This window comes from Cannabis sativa, chromosome 9 (assembly GCF_029168945.1).
Source record: "Cannabis sativa cultivar Pink pepper isolate KNU-18-1 chromosome 9, ASM2916894v1, whole genome shotgun sequence".
NCBI classification, from domain to species: Eukaryota; Viridiplantae; Streptophyta; class Magnoliopsida; order Rosales; family Cannabaceae; genus Cannabis; species Cannabis sativa.
In genome coordinates this window covers 7,126,094-7,153,527 of record NC_083609.1, presented here as the reverse complement: position 1 = coordinate 7,153,527, position 27,434 = coordinate 7,126,094, and the positions used below count along the sequence as shown (strand labels likewise).

General features: G+C 32.0%; 4 protein-coding genes across 6 annotated transcripts; 2 read left to right on the top strand and 2 right to left on the bottom strand.

Annotated features, from left to right (window-relative positions):
* The first annotated feature begins 13,326 nt into the window (after positions 1 to 13,326).
* Positions 13,327 to 14,171, top strand: LOC115723004 (monothiol glutaredoxin-S4). The gene has a single exon (XM_030652399.2). It carries the CDS (start codon positions 13,504 to 13,506, stop codon positions 13,810 to 13,812), a length of 309 nt encoding a protein of 102 aa, XP_030508259.1. The 5' UTR covers positions 13,327 to 13,503; the 3' UTR covers positions 13,813 to 14,171.
* An 828-nt stretch (positions 14,172 to 14,999) lies between these two features.
* Positions 15,000 to 15,659, bottom strand: LOC133031204 (uncharacterized). Its single transcript, XM_061104646.1, has one exon. The coding sequence runs from the start codon at positions 15,657 to 15,659 to the stop codon at positions 15,000 to 15,002; it is 660 nt and encodes a 219-aa protein (XP_060960629.1).
* Positions 15,660 to 17,455: 1,796 nt separating this feature from the next.
* On the bottom strand, positions 17,456 to 18,634 carry LOC115720280 (uncharacterized). The gene has a single exon (XM_030649435.2). The coding sequence runs from the start codon at positions 18,632 to 18,634 to the stop codon at positions 17,456 to 17,458; it is 1,179 nt and encodes a 392-aa protein (XP_030505295.2).
* A 2,565-nt stretch (positions 18,635 to 21,199) lies between these two features.
* LOC115721781 (acyl-CoA-binding domain-containing protein 6) lies at positions 21,200 to 27,431 on the top strand. Of its 3 annotated transcripts, none has more exons than XM_030650858.2 (17): positions 21,200 to 21,432; positions 21,630 to 21,679; positions 21,799 to 21,883; positions 21,977 to 22,129; positions 22,221 to 22,298; positions 22,439 to 22,543; positions 23,131 to 23,197; positions 23,293 to 23,354; positions 23,572 to 23,711; positions 23,875 to 24,001; positions 24,113 to 24,227; positions 24,810 to 24,898; positions 25,079 to 25,162; positions 25,390 to 25,734; positions 26,317 to 26,841; positions 26,933 to 26,992; positions 27,077 to 27,431. In XM_030650858.2, exons 2-17 carry the CDS (start codon positions 21,642 to 21,644, stop codon positions 27,155 to 27,157), a joined length of 2,154 nt encoding a protein of 717 aa, XP_030506718.1. In that variant the 5' UTR covers positions 21,200 to 21,432; positions 21,630 to 21,641; the 3' UTR covers positions 27,158 to 27,431. The 3 variants fall into 3 exon arrangements, with proteins under 3 accessions (XP_030506718.1, XP_030506716.1, XP_030506717.1); XM_030650856.2 differs by having other exon boundaries at positions 21,237 to 21,432; positions 21,566 to 21,679; XM_030650857.2 differs by having other exon boundaries at positions 21,263 to 21,432; positions 21,614 to 21,679.
* Positions 27,432 to 27,434: the final 3 nt, after the last annotated feature.

The window sequence follows — 27,434 nt, the reverse complement described above, 5'->3', positions numbered from 1 at the left end:
CTTCTGTGACACTATTGAAGCTTTCAGCAGCGTTGCTCGTCATGATGTTGTATCTATCGCCCAAACAATAAGGGTGAGCCCACTTCTCAAACCCTATACTCTCCACGTATGCAGCAATGGCCGAATTCATCTTTCTAAGCTTCTCGAACTCTCTATCACATTCAGTCTTCGACCATGCGTAAGCAACATTATATATTTGGTTGTGAAAAGCATCAGTCTTGAATTTGGCGTTCACGTTCATAACAATGTGGTGATAGCATGCACGGATGGATCGCTTCGGGAAAAACGAGTTCAACAGCATGATCAATGCTTTGATGCCTATCTGACACAAACACTAAGTTCTCAACCACGCCAATTGCTACCCTCAACTTCTGTAAGAAATACGTCCAGGAGTCGTTATTCTCACTGTCAACGATACCATAAGCAACCGGCAACAATTGGTTGTTCGCATCGTATGCCACAGCAACTAACATTATACCGCCGTATTCGTCTTCAAGAAGGTGCCATCGATACTCAAAACAGGACGACAAAAAGAAAAGCCCCTTCTACATGCACTGAGTGATATAAAACAGTACTTGAACCGCTCATCCTCTAAGTACAAGTCAGTAATGGTACCTGGATTCTTCTGTTCCAGCATGTACAAGTACCCAGGAAGCTTCATGTATGAAAACTCAGGCGTACCCCTAACATACGTAAGTCCATCTCCCTGCACCTCCACGCCTTCACATAACTCATACTGATACCATAGTTGTCAAACATGTCCCTCTGTATGTCTTTAGCCTTGTACTTAGTTCCATCTTGGGTGTACTTCCCCTTAATAAGGTGGCCAACTACCCATGGTGCTGCTTGACGGTGATCTGAACGTCTCGCATTCAAGTTACATGTGTGTTCATTGTGAAATACAGTGACCTCAAAGTTGTCTGAATGCATCTTCTTCCTCCCCCTCAATCTCCATTTACAATTTGGAGCCTTGCATGTAACGTACAACACATCAGGGGATGACTTCTTCACCATCCACTCAAAATTGTTATTAAGTGCAAACCTACCCACTACTTGTCTCAGTTCTTCCTCTTTTTCATAAAAATTACCAAGCTCTATCACCCCTGCATCCTTACTTTGTAAACAAGTAGTTAGCTCATGATTTTCCATTATATCTTCCTTTGTCCACATGGGAGCTTTGAACTTGGTACAAACTTCAAAAGAGGAGAACGTTGAGAAGGTTGCATGACGAGCATGTTCTTCAGTTCTGCCTTGTCGACTACTGCTAGTTCCAGGTGTACTGCGATTTTCACTACGAGGTTGTCGTTCTCGCTGTGTACCTTGGTTACTCGGTACACACTCTAACCTCAACGAAGGTCCCGCTATGGCTTCATCGACTGCCAAATCATGTTCATCGTCCATATTCAAATCTACAATAGGATCGTTATTGTAGAAGGTTGTATCGAACTCTTCAAACTGATGAAATCCTGTCGCTTCTTGTTCTTGCTCTACATTGGTCGGAACCTCCTCATTCACACCAATCCCAACATCTGTTTCGGGAACGCAAGACCCTACCACACTTCGAGGGAGAGGATTAGTAGGCGGCGTAGGCTCCGAATTCCCAACTTTTCTCACCTTGGTCACGAATAATGGCATAAACTCTGTATTTGACATTGTTGCCCTCATCTCTAAGAACGTTCTCAGTTGGCGTTCTCTCTTAATAACCTCTGGCGCAACCATTTGTCCCTTCATGTACAAGGAACAAATCTCCAACTTTAAATCATACGCTACCGGATCAACTTCCAACTCTTCATATAAAATTTGTCGCAGTTCTTGTAGGGTTGTCTCAGTTGTAACTGTCAACGTCAAGCTGCTATTTGCTTTGTAGATCCAATTATAATTCTCACATAACCAAACACCATCGTACGATACAACAAGGAACACTTTCTCTCCTGCAATTGCAAACCAAAAAACCAAGGTGAGTAAAGGAAAAAAACACCCAAAAAAAAAAACCGACATCCCATCGATATCAATCGACATAATGTCAATAACAACAACAGCAGAAAATATGACACTAATTGTCGACATTTTGTCGACATAATATCGACATAACGTCGACAACCACACCAAGCATGCTCGCCATCGATATAACATCGACACACCATCGACATTCAATCGACAAACACATAGTGCATGTGTTTCATGTTTTACGGTTACACATTTATTTAATGTTAATAAATTTTACCTACGTTCCCAACAACCCTTCCCAACTGCCACGTTGCATGTCAGACACGTGTCCTATCGACAAGCTATCGACATGACGTCGACATGGTATCGACAAATAAGTTAGCAATGTCACTAAATTGGCATGTTGTCGACATCATATCGACATTGTATCGACATTCAGTCGACAAATACACCATTTCATGCGTTTTACCTGTACAGTTACACATTTAATGACCATTAAATTTTCCTACATTCCCAACATGTTTACTGCTCTATAAAAGCAAATCCCTTTCTTATTCATAAGTGCTCTTGTCTTCTACTTCTCTCTTACTCTTAAAAATTTCTCTTATTCTTAAGTTCTAAATATGGCGCCAAGAAAGAACAAAGGCAAATTCTCCATCTTAACTCCTGAAGAGCTGAAGCAGGAGCCTGATGTTGGCATAATTACTCCTGAAATGCAGAAAGTTTTTGACGCCGAAAGAGCTTTCGAAAGAGAACGATGTGGGAACGAGTTCAGGTTCAGGCAACTTGAAGCACATTTTTGCAAAACTGGTGTATGGCCGGCTCCACCACCAGGGTTCCCCGAAGGATGCCGTCGTTGCAAACTAGGCATATTTAACGGTAAACCTGTGAAGCCTGGAACATTATGCAAGTATTGCAAGGCTCACCCACAAGCCAAAGAATTTAAAAAAAAAATATAATTTGTTATGTTATGGCTTGTGGTGAGTTTTATTTAATGTTTGTTTTTTTTTTTATGAACTTTATTTTCTGTTTTTCAATGTTTTTTTATGTTATGTTTTTATGTTATTTTATTTTATGTTATTTTAATGTTATGTTATGTTTTATTTATGGCTTTTTTCATTTGCATCGATATAATGTCGACATGGTGTCGACAAAATATCGACAATTTTTAAAAAAAGATAAATGCTTTTTGTCGACATGCTATCGACAAATTGTAAATAATATGTTGGTTGCTTAATGTCGATAACATGTCGACATAATGTCGACATAACGTCGATAATGGTCGTCACTGACCTTTCCTCGTGTAATCATCGACAGACCATCGATAAGTTATCGATATATCATCGATAACACTGGAAAACCCAAATTTCGACTGAAAACCAGATCTGCCAGATCTCAACAATTTCAGACCAAAAAACAGCAGTTCCAACAAATAATACACATATAACAATTTTAAACTACATAAAGTCAAACAAAATGCTTAAAACACAACTTACCCATTATAATGGTGTAAGATTCTTGAGTGATATTGGGTTGTGCTTCGGTTTTCCACCAACACCCACCGAGAAACAACCATTCAAGAGGGAAGAGAGAGAGGGACGAGAGAGTGGGACGGACAGAGAGAAATTTTTTGAGAAATTTTTCAGTTTTTTCTAGAGAGAGAGTGGTGCACGAGAGAGAGGGAAGAGAGAGAGAGAAAGACCAATTTCAGTTTTTACCAATTTTATTTTTTTTTTTAAAAAAAAGGGTAAAATGGGAAGTTCATGTAATCAATGGACTAAATTTGTACAAATTAAGGGAGAGTATAAATTTTGATATGGGGTATATTATTAAGGGCAAAAAGTGAAATTTCCCTTTTAAAATAAGAATATTTACTTACATAGTACTAAGATATGAGGTCATTTACTATAATTTTCCTATAAAATATACATATACTTTTGTAATTGTAAAAAAAAAAATATATGAAAAAGTAAACCATGATTTAAGCCAATATATAAAAACAGGTTGACCTGTTTAAGAAATATGGACCGACACAAGCAAAGCATGGCACGAATTTGACCATGACACGAAAATATTGGGCCTACCATTTAAAAATGTTGGCACAATACTGTACGATCCATATTTTTTTGTGGCACAGCACGACACGACCCAGTTTCTAAAAATTTGGATAAATATGGACTAGATCAGCACGACACACACAAACATAAGGAATAATTACATAAGACACTATTTTTTGTAAAAAAAATTACATTTTTACGTTTAAATATTTTTTTTTTACATTTTTACGATTTTCCATAAAAAACACGAAAACAATAAGAAAATTATATAAAAATTACATGAAAATATCATCTAAATAATATTAAAACAACAATAAAAAAGAACATACATATAACAAAAAATCAACAACAAATTAACAATAGTACAACATAAAAAAACTATATTTTCTGTAAATAAAATTAAAAAAATCGTAAAAATATTTAAAATTCTGTAAAACCATATTTTTGTAATTTTTTTTTTTTTGTATTTGTGAAATAATCCCCAAACTTAAACACTACCGTACCGTAGGTAGGTCCTCTAATTTAAGGGAAATTTACAAAAATACTGTAATTTGAGTTAACTTTTACAAAAATACTGTCACACGGAAAAGTTTTCAAAAATATTGTATTTTTATAAAACACCAATAAAATACAAAGCAGAACAACTCAAAACAATAGTAGAACAACTACAAAACACCAGTAGAACACCAGTGAAAACTTAACACAGTATACTGCAGTATGAAACTTATAAAAAAATACAGTAAAAAAGTAAAAAATACCGTCTGACAGTATTTTTGTAAAAAATTAGTAAAAATTAGTATACCATATAAATTTCCCCTAATTTAATCGTATAGTGATGGGCCCTTGGGTTAGTTATAAAAGGATCATGAGAGTAGATCACTCCATTTATCCGAACATGCTTTAAAAAAACTAAACAAGGTTTGGTCCTAACTGTGGGCAAGTAGTACCGGCCTTTATTAATTATTGAAATCAATTTTGGTTTTAAATGTGAGAGCAAAGCTACCATAACACAATTTATATGAGCATGCCCATTCAAATTAGCCACTTAAAAACCTAATATTTCATTCTTTTCTAATGTCGTTTTTCAAGTTGTCATTGATTAAAATATAATACTGTTAATTTAGAATATGATTGATTTATTTCAACTATGATGGTAAAAAGTATCATCATGTCATATTTGTGTTATATTTTATTTAATTTATTTTTGTTTATTTTGTGTCAGGCGTGTACTTGCGACTAATTTTTTCAATTCTAATCTGATCTGTATAAAATTATATTGTGTTTATATTAATCCACTTTGACATGTTTTTTCATTATTGAAGCTAGAGTTATCGAAAAAATAATAGATTTAGGATTCTATTAAAAAATTTATATACATTTATAATAAAAAAATACAAATTTAAAAATATTTTCAATTTTCTTTTAAAAAAATTAAATTTAATTTTTTTTAAATCAACAATTAAATCACTAAATATATAATTTTACATAGTTATATTATTATTAATAATTTTTTATTTTATTTTATTTAAAAAAATTGTGTTAAATTTGTGTTAAGCGGGTCGTGATCCGTTTTTATTTCGTGTTAGGTCTTTGTCCATCTGTTTTCGATCCATATGTCTAATTTTTCTAACCCTAACGCGTAAAATTTATATTGTGTTCGTAATCCGTGTCATTTTGTCACCCCTAATTTCTACAAAAGTAGTGCAATTAAACATGTAATAGGATCTGTCAAAAAAAAACATGTAATAGGTTAAGGATAATGATAATAAAATGATGCAGCAGGTCAAGGGGGTAAGCTCCATACTTAAGAGTTTAGAAAAACACATTAAAAAAGTAATTATAAGCTTTATACCATTTTATGAGTTACTTTGTCAATATTTTTCCTTACCAAAACAAATCTCTTAGTTGGCACTTTACAATATATAATTTAGAATCAATTAAATAAATACAATTTTTTCTAATAGAAAAAAGACAAGTCTCACGTCTTCGGTTATTACATAATAATCGAAGATATAAATGCTTTATGTCTTCGATTATTATTATTATGTAATAACTGAAGACATAGGGCCTACACTCACTTGATTTTGAGAATCAGTTTTATTTACGTTTTCAGTTATGTTCTAATAGCTGAAGACATAGATCTCTTTTACGTTTCAATATTTTTAGAACTTATATTTTTGCCTCAAAACAATTTCGGTAGCAGATATATTTAAGAATAAAAAATAAACTGAGATAAATATATAAGATAAATGTTTTTTTTTCTAGCATTTTTGTTGTTGTATAATTATATGAAAACGAAAGTAGTACTTGACCATAATCGAAATTCATTGCACGAGTTCAATGTGTGTACATACATGTATATCAACATTAATTGACAGAACCAACACTTAGTAACATCTCTTAAAGATGCTGGGGCAACTAGCATCAAGATCAATATATAATGTATATATATATTAATTGTATATCATGATCGATAAATCATCATCATGAATAGGAGAAGCCAATCTTAAAAAACACATTATATACATATATATTATGAGAATATCTTTCCCAGAATAAATATTTATAGTACATTAAATTCTGACATGTGAAAAGTGATCACTTAATTTATACAATCAATTCTAGTAATAATGCTATATTACATTATCCCTTAGCTTAGCCGGGCGGGAATCGTGTTGATTTTCATGATTTTGTTCCCATTTTGAGAATATTATTAATTATTGAAATTTAATCATAATAATAATAATAAATAAATAAAAATATGATGAGATATAATTAAATGCAATTTATGATGAGAATTTGGATTATGGGAGGTAGATCTCTCACCATGAAGTGTGTTATTCTATGTGTCTCAAAAGCGTATCTATAAAAGATAAAGGGGTGATGAGTATAATATATATGGTTCCTATAGCTCAACCTTTTTTTTTTCTTCTCATTATTTTATACTTTTTTTGAGAGAGACTATAGAGGGAGAGAAATTAAAAAGATAACTAGAAGGAATAATTAAGAGAAGTGTACTAAATGTAAATAATATGAAATATTTGTGGTACAAGTATTAGGTGGTACTAAAAAGTAATGCATTACCACATACATATATACCATTCGCTAATTCTAGAGCTGCAATGCTCACATTTTCGTGTCGCTAGAAAATTTATGTCTTCTCGTGTCGAGTAGGTCCAGCATGCCTCATGCCATATGTTGTTTAAGCTTAAGAGAATTTTTATAAATATTGAAAAATAATTTAATATTTAATTTTGTAAAAAAATATTGAATTAGAAAATAATCAAAGTTTAAAATATAAAAACTCAATGTCAAACACGGAGACCTAAAGGCACGCCTTGATCAAAGAAAGAAAGTTGCCCCAGCCTCTAAGGGTATCTTAAATGAAGGAATCCTGGTTGAACTTGCAATCCTCTAGAAGGACATAGCAAGGGTCTCCCGGAGACAGAAAGGAGATGACTCAGAATCAAACTGTGAAGACCGGGAGCCATGTGCAAGAAATATACTAGAGGTTGAACTCCTAAAGAACTTTAAAATGCCTGAAATGACTATGTACACAGATGACACAAATTCCAGTGATCACCTGTCTAGATTCAACAGAGTCATGACAGTCATGAAGGTCAACAATGACGCTAAATTCTTGTATTTTCCACTGACATTAGGAGGATCTAAAGAAGAGTGGTTCAAAAAGTTAGAACCGGGATCTATGGATTGTTAGAATAAATTGTAGACTAATTTCATAAGGTAATTTGCTGTAACCAGAAAGATAAACCTCAAAGTTAGTACTTTAACTAACATCAAACAACTACCAACGGAAACCTTGAAGAACTTCATCAAGAGGTTCAAAGAGGAGGTTTCCAAAACCAAGAAGTAGATGACGGACAACAGTTGGCTTTATTACAAGCCAGAATCCGGACGAGAACTCCCTTTTAGAATGAGTTGTAACTAGAAAGTGTAGTTAGCCTTCAAGATTTCCAAAAGAGAGCCCAAAAGTATATCAACTTGGAAAAAACCCAAATAACCGCTTTCAGAGGGTATTATCCTAATGGGGGCCCTGGGTATACTTTTGGGGTACAATTCCCAGGTATCACACTACCTGCCGCTCCCCAAACGAGTGGCATGCCTAGTGTGAAATTTCAAGCAACACCTAGGTGCTCACTAAACTTTGTCATAGAATTAGCCCATTATGATTATGGACTGTCGGTAAGTGGTCCCACTCCCAAAGCATGCACGCAATATCTTGCTCAATTTGCTTCACTTGCAGCAAGTGCAACTTCAGCTCCCGAAACTTATCAGAGTAAATGGTCATCCAAAGAAAGCACCCAAAGTGATAGTAAGAAGCCAAAAAGGTACGAGTATAATCCCAAGTATAGTCAGTATATTGATTTGGTGGATACTCAAGAGCGTGTATATTTGACTGCAAGGCAAAATGTTCACTACCAAAGGCCACCTCCTTTATACCGAGACAGATCACGGAGGGACCCCAATAAAAGATGTGAGTACCACAATGACATTGGGCATACAACCAATAAATGCAAGAATCTAAAAGATGAGATTGAGAACTTGATACGGTTAGACCACTTGTATGAGTGGATAAGGAATCGCTTATCGCATATGAGGGAAGGACAAGTCATATCTCAACTACCACGTGGAAGCATGGTACAAGCCCCAAATATAAAGGCCCCTTAGGGAAAACTTCCCCAGAATCAAGGGGCCTTACCAGGGCAGCCACCCATACCAAATAAGGGAGCAGATATGATCTCGAGAGGCCTTCATATAGGGAGTTCAACCCGTACGTAATGAGTTAAAATGGTATGTTAGGGCCCTAAACCACTCTACAAAAATCTGCTATTTTTAGTGATAACTTTTTATTCACAACATAATTTTTTTGTGACTAAATGTGACTTTTAGTCACAATAAAATGTTACTTGTAACTAAAACATAGTATTTAGTTACAAGTTGTCACTAATTTAATTTTAATCACAACAAGTATTGTGATTAAAAATATATTTAGTCACAATAAATTGTAATTTTTGTGACTAATACTTTTAGCCACGGACCTTTTAGTCACAACATAGGAATCATGATTTATAAGTAGTTACAATTTTTGTACTTTTAGTCACAAATTTTGTTGTGACTAAAAGTAAATTTTTTTATAGTGCCATGATGAAGAAATATGGGAAGTCGGTTAGTTGTCGGCTCAAAGATCTCATCTAATGGACTAACCAATAATGTTTACTTAGAAACATGCCCGAATAGTGCATTTTTCGCACCATGACCTACTCGTAATTGAAATTCCCAATATCAATAAGATAGTAGCTCGAATGATGGATAAAAATTATTAAATTAAATTATATAAAACTTAATAATTAAATATTGCACAAAAAAATACTTTTAGATTTCACATTTAAAAGGATACAAAATCTATTCTCTAATTAAATGAATATAAATATAAATAATACTAATAATAATATAGATTTTGTAGGCTAAATATTTGCATGTGATGCCAGGATCCGTCGTCGTCTCATTGTTCTTTACCTGAAATATTTTTTATTTTATTATGGAAAAGTTGACATTCTTTTCCCACTCTCTACTTGCCACCCTTTTCCGCACTATGCCAACTACTCAAATTAATTTCCTAACTATACTATGGACTCTATCACCTTATCCTTATCTCACATTTACTCTCTACTACTCTTTACATATCACTACACTATTTTTTTCTCATCAAACAATATATCCATCCCAATATGATCATTAAATATATATTATTATACACACAACACATGTACTAATTGTCATATTATATAAGAATATTTGCGGTCAAATCTCTTTAATATTTAGAATTGGTATTACGATTTTATTACAGACATACCTTTTTTTGGTTGTTAAGTATCAACTAAAGTCTGTTAAGTGTCAGCTCAAAAACATGTAGTAATATATTTCTTTAATTCATTTAATATATAGTCTAGTAGTATGTCGCTATATGTATTTCTAAAAAGTTGACACTTAATGGCTTTGCTGTCACTTTTTCTGATTATGATCATATGTGTAACAATTCTAAATGTTAAGAAAATTTCGCCACAAATATTCGTATTATATATATGATATCATATATATATCCTAGTTTATTACGTACGTATGTATTAATGCACATTATTGTTAAGTGCATGTTTTGTTTTTTTTTGAGAAAAGATTGTTAAGTGTTTAACAATATTAGTTATTACAAGATTATATTTGGAGTATATATATTGCGAATTGAATAAGTTTTATATCTATTTCAAAAAAAAAAATGTGTTTTATATTATACGCAAATGCAAATGGAATATATAAAGGGTGTACGGAAGATAATATTTTACAACCATATATTGATGATAAATTTAGGTAAGATGATTTGTTATTATTTCTAACCTCTTCTTTTTACATTTATTTCTTTATTAGTGATATAATTTAATTTTCGTTTTCTTCAGGTAATTTTAATTAACTTTATTTTTAAAATTAATTATATATTATAACAAAAAAAAGAAAAAAGAAACAGGATACACTTAAAATTAGACTTTTTTTTCTACATTTTAAGAATGTTTTTTTATAAATTTCTTACATGTATTTTGTTTGAAAAAAAGGTTGATCATATTAATTTTCTGTAGCAATAACGTAAAAATAACATTATCTTGAAAACAACGAAAAAACACAATCTCTCAATATTCTTGTAAAAAAAAAAAAATTATAATCCGTAAAAATATAAATAAAATTGTAGATCTATAAAGATATAAATTTTTATCATTTTTCAGAATTTATAAAATAATAATCTCTTAATAACAATTAATCAATCATATATAAATGATGGATAAATATTTACACATATATATATATGTTACTTATAATTTATTAATGCAGATTATGGATATACTAAGAAAGGAGTTAATTATCTTATTAATTAAATTATAAGAATTAAGTTGTTGAAGATCCCCACGAATCCACGTATAGTACCTTACACGAATGCTTTAATAAGTCAGGGCAATTATGTACAAATATATATAAATATTTATATCAGTTGTTATATAAATTAAATATTATATGAGAGTATATATTATTTAATTTGGCCAAAGAGTACTAAAATAAAAATATAAGCAATATGTCAATATAATAAACATAGTCAAGTAAATAAACTAATCATGCATGCACATATATTTATATATGAGACTATTATGTACACATATAATTAAGGCATATGCCGATGCATGATACCTTTATGTATATATGATAACAAAATCCTTTAGGAGATAATATACGAAGAAGAAATATATATATATATATATACATTATTATTATATATATATGTGCATGAATGATTCGATGCGTTATAGAGTAAGTACGAGAGAGAGGTCATGTTACGTACGGTCGACATATAATGATAGTAATAATAAAGTAAAATAGCCTTAGCTATGAAAAAACGGCCCTTGGAGTCCAATTGAGCCAGTTTATAACATTATGGGCATTGTTACCTTAAATATTTATATATATATATACATCTGACCTTTTCTACCACTAATAACACCTATCGTGGCCATATCCAATACCCCTGAACATCACATATATACACACACACGTATACTGTACATATGCAACTAGTCAAGACACAATATATAATTATATATTTTATACGTATATTATTATACCTATATAGATTCGAAATTTATTTGGTAATCCATCAAAAGTAGAAAGACAAAAGAAAGTTAAATGGCCTTTTTTTTTAAATAAATAAATTGACAAATTATGATGATATATATTTTATATATATAAAACTACTCTCGATCTTTCGAGAATATTTCTTAAAAAAATTTTTTAGAAAAAAAGAGTTTGAATATTTTCTTATTGTCGATCACTATACATATTTACATTTGTTTTTTAAATTATAATAAAAAGTGAAATAGTTAAAGTACTCCAAGAGGATAATGTTGGGACCTTAGCATCTGTCTTCTCTTTCCTGGTACGGCCACATTTTTTTTCATATACTCAAAAGTCGAAAGTGAAATATACCGGACTAAGTTTTTGCATATTAATTAATTAAAACTTAGTTAAATTATTATAATTTTATATTATAAAAGGATAAAGTATATATTTAATATGTTTATGTTTGTGGTTGTATTAATTTGTATATGCATTGCTTTCAAAAAAAAATGTGTATATGCATCGATCAATTTATGATGATGATGATGATGATGATGAAGAGTATATTTATAGTAGTGAATATATACTACATTACTAATTATAATAATATGCATGTTGAGGACACGTGTTACTATGTTATAGCTTGGGTTTTGGCTTGGGTGAGCAAATTTGGACTGTAGTATTCTATTTTCATTTGTCTTTAATTTCACTTTCGTGAATTGGGTGCGAATCTCTCTATTTTACGAAAAAGGAGGTCCCAATTGGATAAATACAACTAGTTTCTCCAACTCACAAGATGCCCTCTGGCCTCTACCGATAGCTACACCCCAATTAATAACTTAATAATATTCATCCATATATATAAATAATTTATAGATATATAGATAGATACGACAGAAACAGAGTAATATTTGTTTGTAAATATAATCTCTAAATATGGAAAATTTTAGGCTACTCAATTTAAAAACAAACTTACTATTTATGGATAATCATAGTGTGCAAACTATGAATGAATAAAATATATATAAATTTGTAGTTTATCCATACATAACAACCAAAACATCCCTTTTAACATATACTATATAATATGTTGATTATTTTATGATAATGAACAAAAAAAGGTAAATTAATAAAATAAAAATTATGGACGTAGCTAATATGATATAGTATATAGTTTTGGATCAAATATATATGTAGTAATATGAAGCCGTACGAAGAACACGTCGTATTAAGTCCGTATGCAATAGAATCGTGTGGTTGTGACGACTGTTTATGATTATATTTATCTGTATACACATATACATATACATATACAACAATATATATATTATAGAGCAATATATGGTTTGGTTCACTATCAAAATGATATCAAAGTGTGATTTGGAAGCATTGCAATATTAATAACACAAAAACACGTACAGAAATATCTAATGGAACATTCTCATCCATCTTTTTTTTAATTCCTTCGCTATCAAACTTTTTCGATTTTCATGATCTCTCTCTCTTTCTCTCTCTAGCTAATAAGAATCATATGTAATACCAATCTATAGCTATAGTATTATAGTGCTATATAGCTAGTAATAATAATAAAGTACACATGTACAACACAACACCCCATCACAAGACCCTATATAAACACATCCTTACCAGCCTAAATTTCCCACAACAAAAACATCATCAACTCTTCTTATTACTACAAACTACAACAACTTCTACTACTTTCATACCATTCCAGCCTAGCTCTACTACTTCTTCTTCTTCTTCTTCTTCTTATTGTCAAATATTATTGTTGGCATTGTTACATTTTGATATATTATTAATAATTATAATGGAGAGAGTGACTAAGATGGCATCAGAGAAGCCAGTGGTGATCTTCAGCAGAAGCACTTGTTGCATGTGCCACACCATAAAGACATTGTTCTGTGATTTTGGTGTGAACCCAACGGTTTACGAGCTAGACGAGATCCCAAGAGGGAGAGAGATCGAACAAGCCCTCACCATGCTCGGCTGCAGCCCCACTGTACCCGCAGTCTTCATTGGTGGTCAGCTCGTTGGTGGTGCCAATGAGGTCATGAGCCTTCATCTCAAGAGGTCCTTAATTCCAATGCTCAAAAGCGTTGGAGCTTTATGGGTTTAATTAATCCCAATATATATTATGTTTCTTATAACCCTATTACCTTTCACGTACGTAAGTTTAGAGTTTTAAGAGATTATATATATATATTAATATTATATATATAACGGAATATGAAAATAGCTTATAGAATGAGCTTTAATTAAGTTATTATAAAAATAATAATAATAATAAGCATAGCTTAATTAGACTACTTTTTCCTTTTTTGAAGAAAGTAGTTAGTAAGCTAGCTAGCTAAATATATATATATATATATATATAATATGTATAATCTACTACTTGGTGTGTACTGTGTAGTACTTAGCCTTTTTGTAACACTATTATTATAATATAATTAATGAATATATTGTGTTTTTCTTATACATTATATATATATATGATCTCATGGTATTATTAATTAATTAGTTCTTAATTAATATTAACAAAATTGATCTGGGCTGGCTGATCTTGGTATATATGGGTCCTCGCCAATATTGATATGATGGTCTGGTATGGATTGAATTTCCTTTTCTATTTTATATATATAAATAAATTAATAATCGCAATTTCCACTTTTACAAAAACGAGACATAAATTAATCCATTGTATGAGAAAAACATATATACCAATAAAGAATATAAGATGATTTTATATGCAACTTGATCATCACTTTTAAATAATATAGATTTGAGCATTTTTCATGGCCCCCATTACCAAATTTCCTAATCAAGTAATTCATTATTATTGGTGTAAACGCTCAAAAATTGACACTTCTCTATTATGGGATATATATATTTATATGTATAGAAATAGCTAACTCGACCTTTCAGCAATATATTGATTATTTATTCACAATCACAACATGCAAGTTTGAAAAGAATATATTTATTCACTCTCTTTTTATCAAAAATAACTAGCCTATGACGGAGAGAATTCTTTACCAATCTTGCATATCTGCATGTCATTTATATTCTGGATTGATTATTTTATTGAATAATTTTGTTTTAATATATAAATATATATATATCAAGTAATTATCTTATGGTTTTATATTGCTTGACTTTATACTACTCTATTTCAATATTAATTATATATATAATTAAGATGGGAAAATAACGGAATCCATAATATATACTCTATTTCGTATTAAAATATAAACACTCTCTTGTTCATTAATTATTTTTTTTTTTGAATGGGAATGGATGATATTATTAAATTAAATCCGCAATCACAATCGATTTGAGAGTACTAGGAAGAGTACTCTCTGAAAAACTACGATCAGACCAATAACAAGAGCCACGAGCCAAACAATGGGCAGCCTTGTTAGCAGATCGCTTAACATGAGAAATAGTTACATTAAATAAAGAAGACAATAAAACTTTGCAGTCTTTTACAACAATTCCAAACATTGAAGGCATATCAATTTGACTTTGCAAAGCTTGAACGGCAGTAAGGCAGTCCGTTTCGATCACCACATTCGACAGATGTGAGTCTTTTATCCAACTCAAGGCTTCTTTTATGCTAATTATTTCAGCGAAAGGAGCGTTAGAGAAGCCATACGAGTAGGTAGAAGAAGCCAATATAACCGTCCCACTAGAGTCTCGAGCTATGAAACCTGTGCCAAAAGAGTTGGTAGCATCAAATGTAGCTCCATCAACATTGATTTTGGTCATTCCTTCAGCTGGTTTGGACCATGAGTTGCAGCTGCTGGTGCAATTAGAGTTTAGGAAAATTGGCTCAAACCGAAGACTTTGTGCTGAAAGCCATTGTCCAAGTGATTGATGAGCGATAGAGACTACATCAGCTGCAGAACTAACACGATTATTCCAAATGAGGTTGTTGCGAGCTTTCCATATAGACCAACTTACCATTAGGATTTCTGCTATATAGTCTCCATCATGCCGAGACCATTTTTCAGCAAACCAGTCGAAAAAACTGGTGCTAATTTATAATAAACTTAAAGTAGTTTTATTTTATTCACATAAAAAGAAAAAAGAAAATTTTTTCAACTTGCATCGTCCATGCATGCATTGACTATTTAATTTAATATATTAAATATGGACTATTATGATCTATGGAATTTTGTTGAATCTTTGACCTCGAGCCTGAATTTGTAAGATGATGGGCAAATTGTGAAGAAAAAAATAATTTAGGAGACTAATTTTTTATTTTTATTTTTGCTGAAAAGGGAGACAAATCCTTAATAATTATATACAAATTTATTTTTTTAATATTTAATATATATATATAATTTATTTTTGAGGACTACAGTGCCCTTTAGTCCATTAGTTAATTTTCCTTTTATTGAAATAATAAAGTGGTCAACTTTTTCTATTGTTTGATAATATAATTTTTTTATTTAATAAACTAAGACAAAGTGACATTTAATTAAATATATATTTGTTTTTTTTTTATGTTAATAAGTTGTTATAATATTTCAATCCATAATATTTAAGTGGGAAATTTGTGGCAAAAATCCTTAAAAAGATTACTTTTATGTAGATTAGTCTCCAATCTTCAAAAATAGTGGCAATAGTTTTCAAGATCATGCTTCTTATTTATCCGTTAGTCCTAATTTTAACTGAGCTGTTTGTTTTTTTTAAAATTGTCACGTATCGAAATATTATTCGTCCAAATTATTATTTTAATTTTAAAAAAAAATTATTTAAAAATGATTTTTTTTTCTTTTTTCTTTCTTCTTTATTCTTCTTCGTCTTCTTCGTCTTCTTCATCTCCACTCCAGCACCGTTTCACCCCCAACCTGACCCCCACTCCCAGCCCTCATCTTGTCAACCAACTACCAAAACTCACCACCCACTCTCTTGATATCCGAGCCGCACTATTTTAATCTTAAACATCCATCTCCTTCGCCACAAACCACTCCGAGCCACCAGCTGCACCTCAACCATTCCCAAGTGTCATCATAACGATTTTTAAACCTACATGCACACAAAAACCTCGATCTTGTCAACCGGCCACCAAAAACTAACCATCCTCTACAAGACCCTCCGCGGTCCAGTCGTGGCCAACGAGACACTCCGCGGTCCAGTCACAGCGAGACCCCGATCTTGGCATTCCAGTCACAGCGAGACCCTCTGCGGTCCAGTCGTGGCTAGGCTCTCCACCGGCGTGGTCCAAATCACAGTGAGGTTACAGATTTGGGTTTTGATTCGAGGTTTTGGATTGATGGTTGTTGATGGAAAGTAAAATAGAAACTGAAGGAGGGTGGATGTGAATGAGTATAATATAATATATACTTAGGTAGTTTATAAAAAAGTATATGCCCAAATAATATTTTACTACATATATGATTAGATTTTTCTTTTGTATCTTTAAGAAATGATCAGTAGGGAAAATAATTAGAGAATCTAAATTTTTTTATTGATTTGCATATAATTGATCTATAAAAAAACCTTGTATATAGTTATTTTTTTTAGTGCATGCACATCAATTATTTAATGAGAAGAAATATTTACTTGAAAGTGTAGAAGAATTATTGGGTAACTGAAATATTTTGTGTAAGTATTATTCATAAAAAGATAAATTATTGATTCACATGTATTAATGGTTTTGTAATATTCAAAATATATCTTAATTAAAAAATTATTTTTTACTTCTTATTTCGGCATACTTTTTTTTTTTTTTGAATAAAAGGTGCAAAACTTTATTAGATATCCAAACGAATTACATCCATCAACGTAGCAGGGACATTAGATTCCCTGTACATACAATCAGCATAAGAAACGGAAGCTCTAGCAAGATGGTGAGCTACACGATTCGCAGATCGTTTTATAAAACATAAATCAACATCACACAAGTTTGAAAGCAACGATTGACATTCAGTAACACAAAAACCAAATGTTGAAGAAAAGGAAATTGAACTCCTAACCGCTTGTATGGTTACCAAGCTATCAGACTCAATCACCACATTTGAGAGATCATTATCCTTCAACCAACTCAGCACTTTTTTCAAACCCAAAGCTTCTGCAAACTCAGCAGAAACACTCCCGCAAAAGCTGCTAGATTTTGCCCAAAGCAATCTTCCTTCATTATTTCTAGCAACCCAACCAAAACCATAACGATTTTGACTCTCGAAAATAGCGGCATCAACATTGATCTTAATCGTATTTCCAACGGGTTTTGTCCAAAGCTCACCCCCCTCATTCGGTTTCAAATTGAATTGAGAGGGAACAAATGTTTTGTCTTGAGCGTATCTCCATTGATTAAGATTACCTCCAGCTAATGCCAAAATATAACGAGAAGTCCTAGAATTACCTTTCCAAACTTGGTCATTGCGGGCTTGCCAAATAGCCCAGCAGAGCATCACGGCTAACCTCAGATTATCATCATTCCATCGAGCAGCTGCTGCAACAAACCAGTTGCCAAAGGTCTGATCTGCAACAACTCCGGACGCCAAACCAGCAGCAAACCAGCAGGTATACGCCCGAGGACATGATAGCAGAGCATGAAAAGCAGTTTCTGCTGCAATTTGACACCTCGGGCAGGTTCTTTGCACACTCACATGTCGAGAAATAAGTTGCACTCTTGTAGGTAAGCAGTTTGTCAAGGCTCTCCAAACAAGATTAAGTGCTTTTGGAGGCACTTTAATCTTCCAAAACCGCTGCCAGAAACGGGTATCAACATCGGCAATGCTCTCATTTTTCTGATCTTGCTGAAACTTATAAGCTGAGCTAACAGTATACTCCCCCGATTTATCAAAGCCCCAGTGCCATTTATCCGCACCAGCAGAATAAAACAAAGGTATGCTTAATATTTTTTCAGCATCTCTATTGTTGAAAACATCCCTTACAATCTCTTCATCCCATTTCCTATCTCCCAAAACCATTAATGAATCAACATTTTTGTTAATATATCTTGATTTATTTTTTTTCTTTGAACATTTAAAAAATTACATTTAAATATAAAAATTACATTTAATTTGATAAAGTATATTAATATAAAAATATTTTAAAAATTAATACAAAACTAAATAAATAAAATACCATCATTTATGAGTGAAAACTTTATATTTTTAAGAAAATAAAATTTTGGAAACTAATTTATTAAAAAAATAAAGTTTGAGGACTGGTTAGTTAAACTTTATATAGTTTAGGGACTAATTTATAATCAAACAAATAAAATTCAAGGATCAATTTACTAATATTTATACAATTTAGAAACCTTCACTACAAATAAGCCTACTAAGAATTAAAATGGAACCAAAATTTTAAAGATTTTGAAAAAAAAAATTGAGATTTTTTCATTTTTACACTTTAAAGTAATAATTTTTTTTTTGTATTTTTATGAAATTTTACACAAAAATCTATATAGCAATTATGGAATAATTTAAATCGCAATTAAAATTAGTATAATAATCCATATAAAAACTACCTTTTTATAAAAAAAAAATAATATATAAGTAATTCCTTCTATAAAAAAAAATTATGTGATTAAATTTAAGTATACTACCATTCAGTAAAAATTAGATAATTTTGGGTAGTTTAAAGGGATTTTTTGAAATGTATTTGTAATTTGTGTGAATAGGCTTAGAAAGAAATACAATTCCCAAGGTGGGTGGGTTGTACTGAGTTGGGTCCCACTCTCCGTCATGAAATAAATGTCTCAGCCTCGACCACCTCAACTCACTCCTTCACTCTCACTTCTATCAACTAGTCCACTTTTCCATGTGGGCTATCCTTAACGCTCCGCGCATTTTAGCTTCCTTCACCCCTACTAACAATTATTTATTATCATTTTGTATTTCTATTGTTAAAACATTTTAGTTAATTTTACAATATTAAAATAGGTGTATAAATACGTCTTTTTATTTTTGGAAAGAATAAATACATTTTTATATTGTAATAATTTTTAATTTTCATGATTATACATAACAATATAATATATATTTAAAATATATCTTAAATTCTTTAAAAAATTGAAATAATTCAAATAATATTATAAAAGGTAAATAGTATTTTAAATTATTAATTTTGTAAAAAATATTAGCTTTATTATTTATTTTGTTAAATAGCAATTTATATTTTATGTTTTTTAAAATAGTATAAAATAAATATTAAAAAATTTGAATTTTATTATGCTAAAAAGTAAAAACTCAGTTAGGTTGGTTTTTAATTCAAATTAGTTATATTAAAAAAATTAATAAATATTGAATTCATGATTTATTTTGTATTACTTTTGAAAACACAAAATTTAGATTTGAGTTATCATTCAACAAAACAAATAATTTAATTGATAATTTTTAAAATAATATTTATCCTATAATAAAACAAATACACTTATAATATTTAAAATTTATATATATATATATATATATTTTTTTTTTTATATTTTATAGAATATTTCAAATATTTACAATTTATAGAATTTAAATAATGAAAATATGAATTGAGTAAATTCATACATACACATATATTATTTTAAGATACATCCTACAATTTTACTAATTATACTCACAAAATACTCTAAAAATTCTCTTACCAAAAATATTATCTCAATTACAATTTAAATAGGATAATTAGGATTTTTGTCCCTTAAACTTTAACATATACTAAATCATGACTTTTCTGACCATTAAAAATTCTCCCTAAACTATTGAGATTGTTAGATTTAAGAACTTTTGTCTAATTTCATTTAATTTTACTATTTTAGTGATTGTTTATGTACTAAACCATGCTCCCCAGACTTTGATATCTATCAAATTATGCCTCTCGAACTTTGACATGTACTAAATCATGCTCCCTGAACTTTCATCCACGTTAGACTTTTTTTATTAAAGTAGGAACAAAGTCCTTAAATTCAACAATCTTAATAGTTCAGGGGTATTTTTAACAACCTTAAAAATTCAGATGACATAATTTGGTACATGTAAGAATTCGAGGAGTAAAAAATCTTAATTAGCCATTTAAATAATAATATATTAGATAGATTTAAATAGGCTAGTTAGTAATTTTTCCCCCGAGCTTTGACATGTACTAAATCGTGCCCCCTGAACTTTTTTGGCCGTTAGAAATTCTCCTCGAACTATTGAGATTGCTAAATTTAAAGACTTTTGTCTAATTTCATTCAATTTTACTGTTTCAGTGATTGTTTATGTACTAAACCATGCTCTCAAAACTTTGATATCTATCATATCATGCCTCTCAAACTTTGATATATACTAAATCATGCCCTTTGAACTTTCATCTATGTTAGAATTTTTTTACTAAAATTAGACAAAAGTCTTTAAATTTAACAATCTCAATAGTTCAGGGGAATTTTTAACGGCCAAAAAAGTTAAGGAGGCACGATTTAGTACATGTCAAAGTTCGGAAGGAAAAATTACTAATTAGCCAAACAATAATTAAGCTATAAAAGAAGAAAAAAAGGAAAAATCCCCCAAATCTGAAAGGAATATCAAGAAGAGCAACTATCGTATACCTAAATACGGACAAAACGACAAAGTTATACTAACGTACGCACCTTCCTCTATCTCCCTGTCTCTCTCGCGCTACCTCGTTCCAGCTCAGTTTTTTCTCAGAAGAGAGAGAGAGAGAGCGAGTTAGCTCACCGAGTCACAACTCTCTCGACTGGTCTCTTTCTCGTTTGGTCACTTGACTTTCTCAGGAACCAAACAAAACTAAAAAGGTGATTTTGCTTCTGACATTACTGCTAATCAGTTTTTTTAACGTCAACCGTATGCGGTCCTGTTCATGTCTTCCAGAGCTTTCTTTTAGGGCTTTTTGATGATAATGCAGCTTCCTTTTCCCAAAATCTACAGGGTTTTCTTCTGAAGCTTTTTCTGTTCATGGTTGTTTGTGTGATATAGAATGCTTTTCTTTCAGAAGAAGAAAAAGATGCTCGGTTTTTCTCGACGACGGATGAAGTTTGGACGGTGAGATTTTTTTTTTCAAGTAGTGCAGAACTCTAGATTTGGAAAAATAAAATTAAAGAACTTGACTTTTTTTTCTTAGAACTAATAATCTCAGTCAAATGGGTTGGTTGGGCTCTCAGATTGAAGGTTCAACAATCTGACTCTACTCATGGAACTAGAAGTCCAATAAGGCCTCAATCAAAACGAAATGACAGCTCTAATAATGTAAGTTTTCTCAGCTTAATTGATTCTGCTTGTGGGTTTTGTATTTTCAATGGTGGTTGTTTCTTGAGCTAAAGTTCATTTGAGTTTTTGCAGAGTGAAAGTGCTGCCAAAGTTAGTGGTCACTCTGAGGAACGTGATGATCAGTATTTGTCTGCTGCTTCGGACACTGGTAGCTCTACAATGGCGAACTCTGAGAGTTGGATGGTGTTGTCAGTTTCTGGGGATAAACCCACTCCCCGCTTTAATGTAAGGATATTGTTGGTAGTTTTTTTTTCTTAAGATTTTCCATTTGAGTTTATTAAAAGAGAAACTAAAGTTTTACTTCTATTTTCAATAGCATGCAGCAGCTGTGATTGGGAACAAGATGATAGTAGTGGGTGGTGAATCTGGAAATGGATTGCTAGATGATGTGCAGGTAGATAAGTTTCTTTGTTGAATTATGTTCTTTAGGTCTTAGATTCAGGGCAAAGTAATCCTATCTAGCATTATAAGAGCTATACTCATGTTCAATAGAATTGTCATTTAAACGGTTATAGTGTTCAACTCCATTGTCAGGTGCTTAATTTTGATAGGTTTACCTGGACCAAAGCTTCTTCAAAACTTTATTTGTCATCCAGCAATCTGCCATTAAAGATCCCCTCATGCAAGGGCCATTGTCTGGTAATAACACAAATACTTTTAATAGATTTCTTGTGTGATTGAAATCATTTAATTTTCTTTTTGGGAATAATTTTAGAATTCATATTTGCTTGCTTGTTAAAATGATTGATGTTACCAGCTGTGCAATAATGAGCTTAGGACTTTTGGTTGATATGGTTAGGCATGATATAAATATTATGATCACTGGTGTTGATCTAAAAGTTCACTTTCAGAAGAGAGTTAAACAGTTCACGCAGATGAAAGTTCAATGTCTAAGCATGGAAGAAGCCGTGAATCAAGAAGCCATAAATTGATCCGTCAATATATGAAGTATCATAAGAAACTGAAAGAATAATTATATTTAAAGAAGCACACCAGTATAAGATTTAACCTAATAAAGGCTTCTTACAGAAGTAGAAAATTAAGTGGCAGGCATTATGATATTGATTGTTCGAGGATGCCAATGATGTTAAGTAGTTGATGCACATCACATCTATCTTTTATTTTTCCTATTTCTTATCACTAACTATGTGAGCTAGAAATTACATCTTAGTTATTAGTAATCGAATCTCTCATTGTTGTGGCTGAAAAACATTCTATGCTTCTAGATTTCATGGGGAAAAAAAGTACTTCTTGTTGGCGGAAAAACTGAACCATGGAGTGAGAAAGTAAAAGGTTAAATATCCCTTGTGTCTCATTTGTTCAATTAATCACCAATATTTTGTTAAACGTGATCTAAAATATGGCTGTCTTTTCTTTGGTTTCTGCAGTGTGGGTGTTTGACACAGAAACAGAGTGCTGGTCTCTTATGGAAGCAAAAGGAGACATACCGGTAAGGTTATTGCATTGATGATAGTGCAACTACATCTGGGTTAACAGTACACAAACAAATGTATCGTATGGTGTATAGATACTATAAATTATATGCTTATGAGGAGCTTGTTTTGTGGATAATGTTGGGCATGTCAGACACTTTTAAAATCTGTATCAAGTTTGAACAGTCATTATACTATATAATAAGTCCCTTTCACGGATTTTATTAACTGCAGGTTGCTCGCAGTGGTCATACTGTAGTAAGGGCGAACTCTATTCTGTTCCTATTTGGTGGTGAAGATGCCAAGAGGAAAAAACTAAATGATCTGCATAGGTTTGATCTCAAGTCATTGACGTGGCTTCCTCTTCATTTCAAGTGAGTGGACTCTGGTGCTCTGAATTTCTTGATAATGTTCTCTTTGGAAACTTTGTTTGGTGGCGTCCAATTTGTTTAGTCATGGGATGATTTGGATTGGTATCCAATGTCCTTTTGTTGTAAGCTATCTCTTGATCATATACCTTTCATAATTTACCTGCAGAGGACCTGGACCTCCTCCTAGATCCAACCACACAGCAGCTCTTTATGATGACAAAATGCTTTATATTTTTGGAGGGGCATCAAAGTCGAGGACCTTGAATGATTTGTATTCACTTAATTTTGAAACAGTATGTAATTTCCTTTTATTACTTTTAGGTGATCAACTATTTTATCTTTTCATAGACACCCATGAGTAATGTATTATACTTTGACATCTAATAGATAGCTATTTCCCGCAGATGATATGGTCTAGAATTAAGGTGCGGGGATACCATCCATCACCTAGAGCCGGTTGCTGTGGAGTTCTATGTGGAACAAAATGGTATATTGTTGGGGGTGGAAGCAGAAAAAAACGTATGCTCCATAACCTGAGATGATAAATGTTTCATGCTATGTTATTAAATTGTTCTCAACAAGATTTGCTCTATTGACCCAATCTTGTGATTCTTGTAACATTTGATTTGGCTAAAATTGTGTTTTCTCACTGTATGTTTACATGTGTTGGGTTGACAGATAATAATTGATGCCATGCCATAAAATGGAAAACATTCTGTTTTGATATGTTATTTCTTGTGGAACCTTTTTCTTTCTTTTCTTTTTTTTTTTTTAAAAAAAAAAAGGAAAATCTTCAAGCTTCTTGATTCGTATAGGTCTCTGCTTTATTATTATTATTATTAACATGTAATCTGACATATCTTGCACTTTACTATTTTCTTCCACAGTCCACACAATAAATTATTTGGTTCTACTCGCAAGTCCTGGTTGGGTGTCTATTTTTTACTTGCATCATTTGTGCTATTGAAAGAAATCTATTTTCAGATTCAGATATTTTATAAAAGTTTCCTGTTGTGAAATTTGTTAACTTGTTATAAATTTATTGTAGAATTTGCTGTGTTTTTCATTAGTGTTTGTTAACTGATACATGAATTTTTACAGGACGAGGCGAGACTCTTGTCTTTGACATTACAAAAGTTGAATGGTCAGTAGCAAGTACTTCATTCTCATCTTCCATCACCACCAATAAGGTACCTGCTGTTAAATTTTGTTGAGCAAAAATGTTCTGATATGTAGAGTTGGCCGTTTTGCTTGTACCACATTTTATTTTATTTTTTTCCTAAGATTTAAGAGATTAAGCAAGTATTTAATGGCATTTTCTTTTGGCAAATGGACTTGTTAACATGTTCCCTGCTGTTTTTTTTTCTCAGGGTTTCAGTTTAGTTTTCGTGCAGCACAAGGACAAAGATTTTCTTGTCGCATTTGGGGGATCCAAGAAAGAGGCATCAGATCAGGTTGATAAAGGAACATACATTTCATTTCTTATTCTGTTTGCCTAAATCCTTTCAATTTTAAATTTAATTGGCAACAGGTGATTTCCCCTTATTGCTTCAAACATCCTGATTTCCCATGTTTTTTGTCATATATGCCTTTAATTAATAATCACTACTAGGTTATTCTCATTTGTCAGTTGTGTTTACTTTGTTTTTTCTTGCTGTCTGCTTAATTCGTTATGTTTCAGGTTGAAATACTGGCCTTGGAGAAGAATGAATCATCTATAAGTCGGCGACATATCCCCAATAACGTCCCAGGGAGTTCGCTCATGGAAAAATACTCATCATCCACAGATTTGGCTAGTCAACTCAGTAATGGATCTTCCCAGCGCACAGTTGACTCAGTTGCCAGACAAAATTTAGCATCAGCTATTGAACAGCATGGCTCTGGACGATTATCATTGTCAGAATCTCTAATGGATCCAAATCCTGTTCCTGGCAATGTGTCACTTCGCAAGCAGTTTCATAATGAGGAAGAGTACAGCTCGGTTGTTAAGATGACGAAACCAGAAGACGAAAGTTCTTTTTCACAGGTAACTTCATCCCTTTACCATATTGAATATTAGAGTGTGGCTGGGTTTATGGGTTTAAGTTACACCTTAGGTAATGGAATAAATAGAAGGGAGAGGATTCATTTGGGGTGAGTATTGATCTGTAGCTCTTGGGAGAGTATTGGGTCTCTCAAATACCCAACAATGTTCTTGTTCACTTCTTTTATCAATTAATAGAGAATATTCCTATCAATATTGTTATTGAGTGATATGTGAACCTAAAATATACAACCAAATTTTCTACCCAGGGACACAACAAATTTGTTAACCAATCATATCTATTTAAAGTAGGACTCATTATTATTATTATAGAGATGAAATTTTCTGTTCAATTTCTCAACTTTTTCCTCCATACATTCTAAGATACTATTTCTTTAATCTGTATCTTACCCTGCTTTGCCCAATAATTTACACATAGTAAGTCTCGATGTCTGCTTTCCGTTAGTTGCTCTTGATTTCACTTTTTGGGATGTCATGCAAGATTGTAAGTGAGCATGGCTTGTCATTATGATCAGAAAGATTCATGCATATTTTTTTTTGACATTGTAAACATGTTTATTGCAGGCAGTAGAACATAAAATAAGTCAAACTGATACAGGAATTCGATCTAGTTTGACTGGAGGTAAGTTCCATGTGGAAGATATGCTTGCTGCATATGACACTGAAAGTTCAAACCCCCATAACCAAGGAAGTGGGAGTCTGCAGGTTGATAATTGTGATTCAGTTCTCCCTGAAAATGATAGTAAACTGGGAGCATTATCGACTCCTTCAAGTATATCCCAATTTTATGAAACAAAAGTGTCTGCACTGATTAGAAAGAATGCAATTTTAGAAGGACAGTTGGCTGCTGCATTGGCAGGCCGAGAAGCTGCGGAAAAGAATTCATCATCGGCTCTTAAGAGCAAACAAGATATGGAGAAAAAGTTGGCTGACATGATGAAAAGGATGGAGTTACTGAAGGAGAAGCTAGCTGGTGTGGAACTTGCACAAGAAGAAGCTAACAGCCTCTCCAATATAGTCCACTCGGACAATGTAAGGCTAGAGCACGACGTAGCTTTCCTCAAGGCAGTGTTGGATGATACCCAGAAGGTAAGTCATTCTTAGCATTGACTAACTACTCTACATTGATTATCTTATATACTTGTCTCTGATGAACAAAATGCTGGTGAATACTCTTTAGGAACTGCAATCAACAAGAGGAGTTCTTGCTGGTGAACGAGCTAGGGCTTTTCAATTACAGGTATCACGTCTAGTTATAATCAAGTATTGTAACTAAAATCTGATGCTCATTTTTACTATAATTGTCTTGTGTGTTACCATGCAGGTTGAAGTATTTCATCTCAAACAAAGATTGCAATCAATGGAGAATCGAACACCAACACCTCGGAAACCATTCCATGTTTAGTATAGAGGAGACCAACTAGAACATTTTTTTTAATGACCACGAGCCGAAGCTGATACGAAGATCCTTTAGATTCCCACCTGAGCTCGGAATCAAGTACGTTGTATTTCCGTAGCAAGTACTGTACATAATGTAACCATTAGATGTCAGATGTAACATTTTTTTTTTGCCATTTTCTACTTTGTTATTGTTTAGATGCCGTTCCATTAATTATCATTTGTAAAGTAATTGTTACACTAAAATATTTATGGTTAAACAGTTTGACTTTTTTTTTTTATTT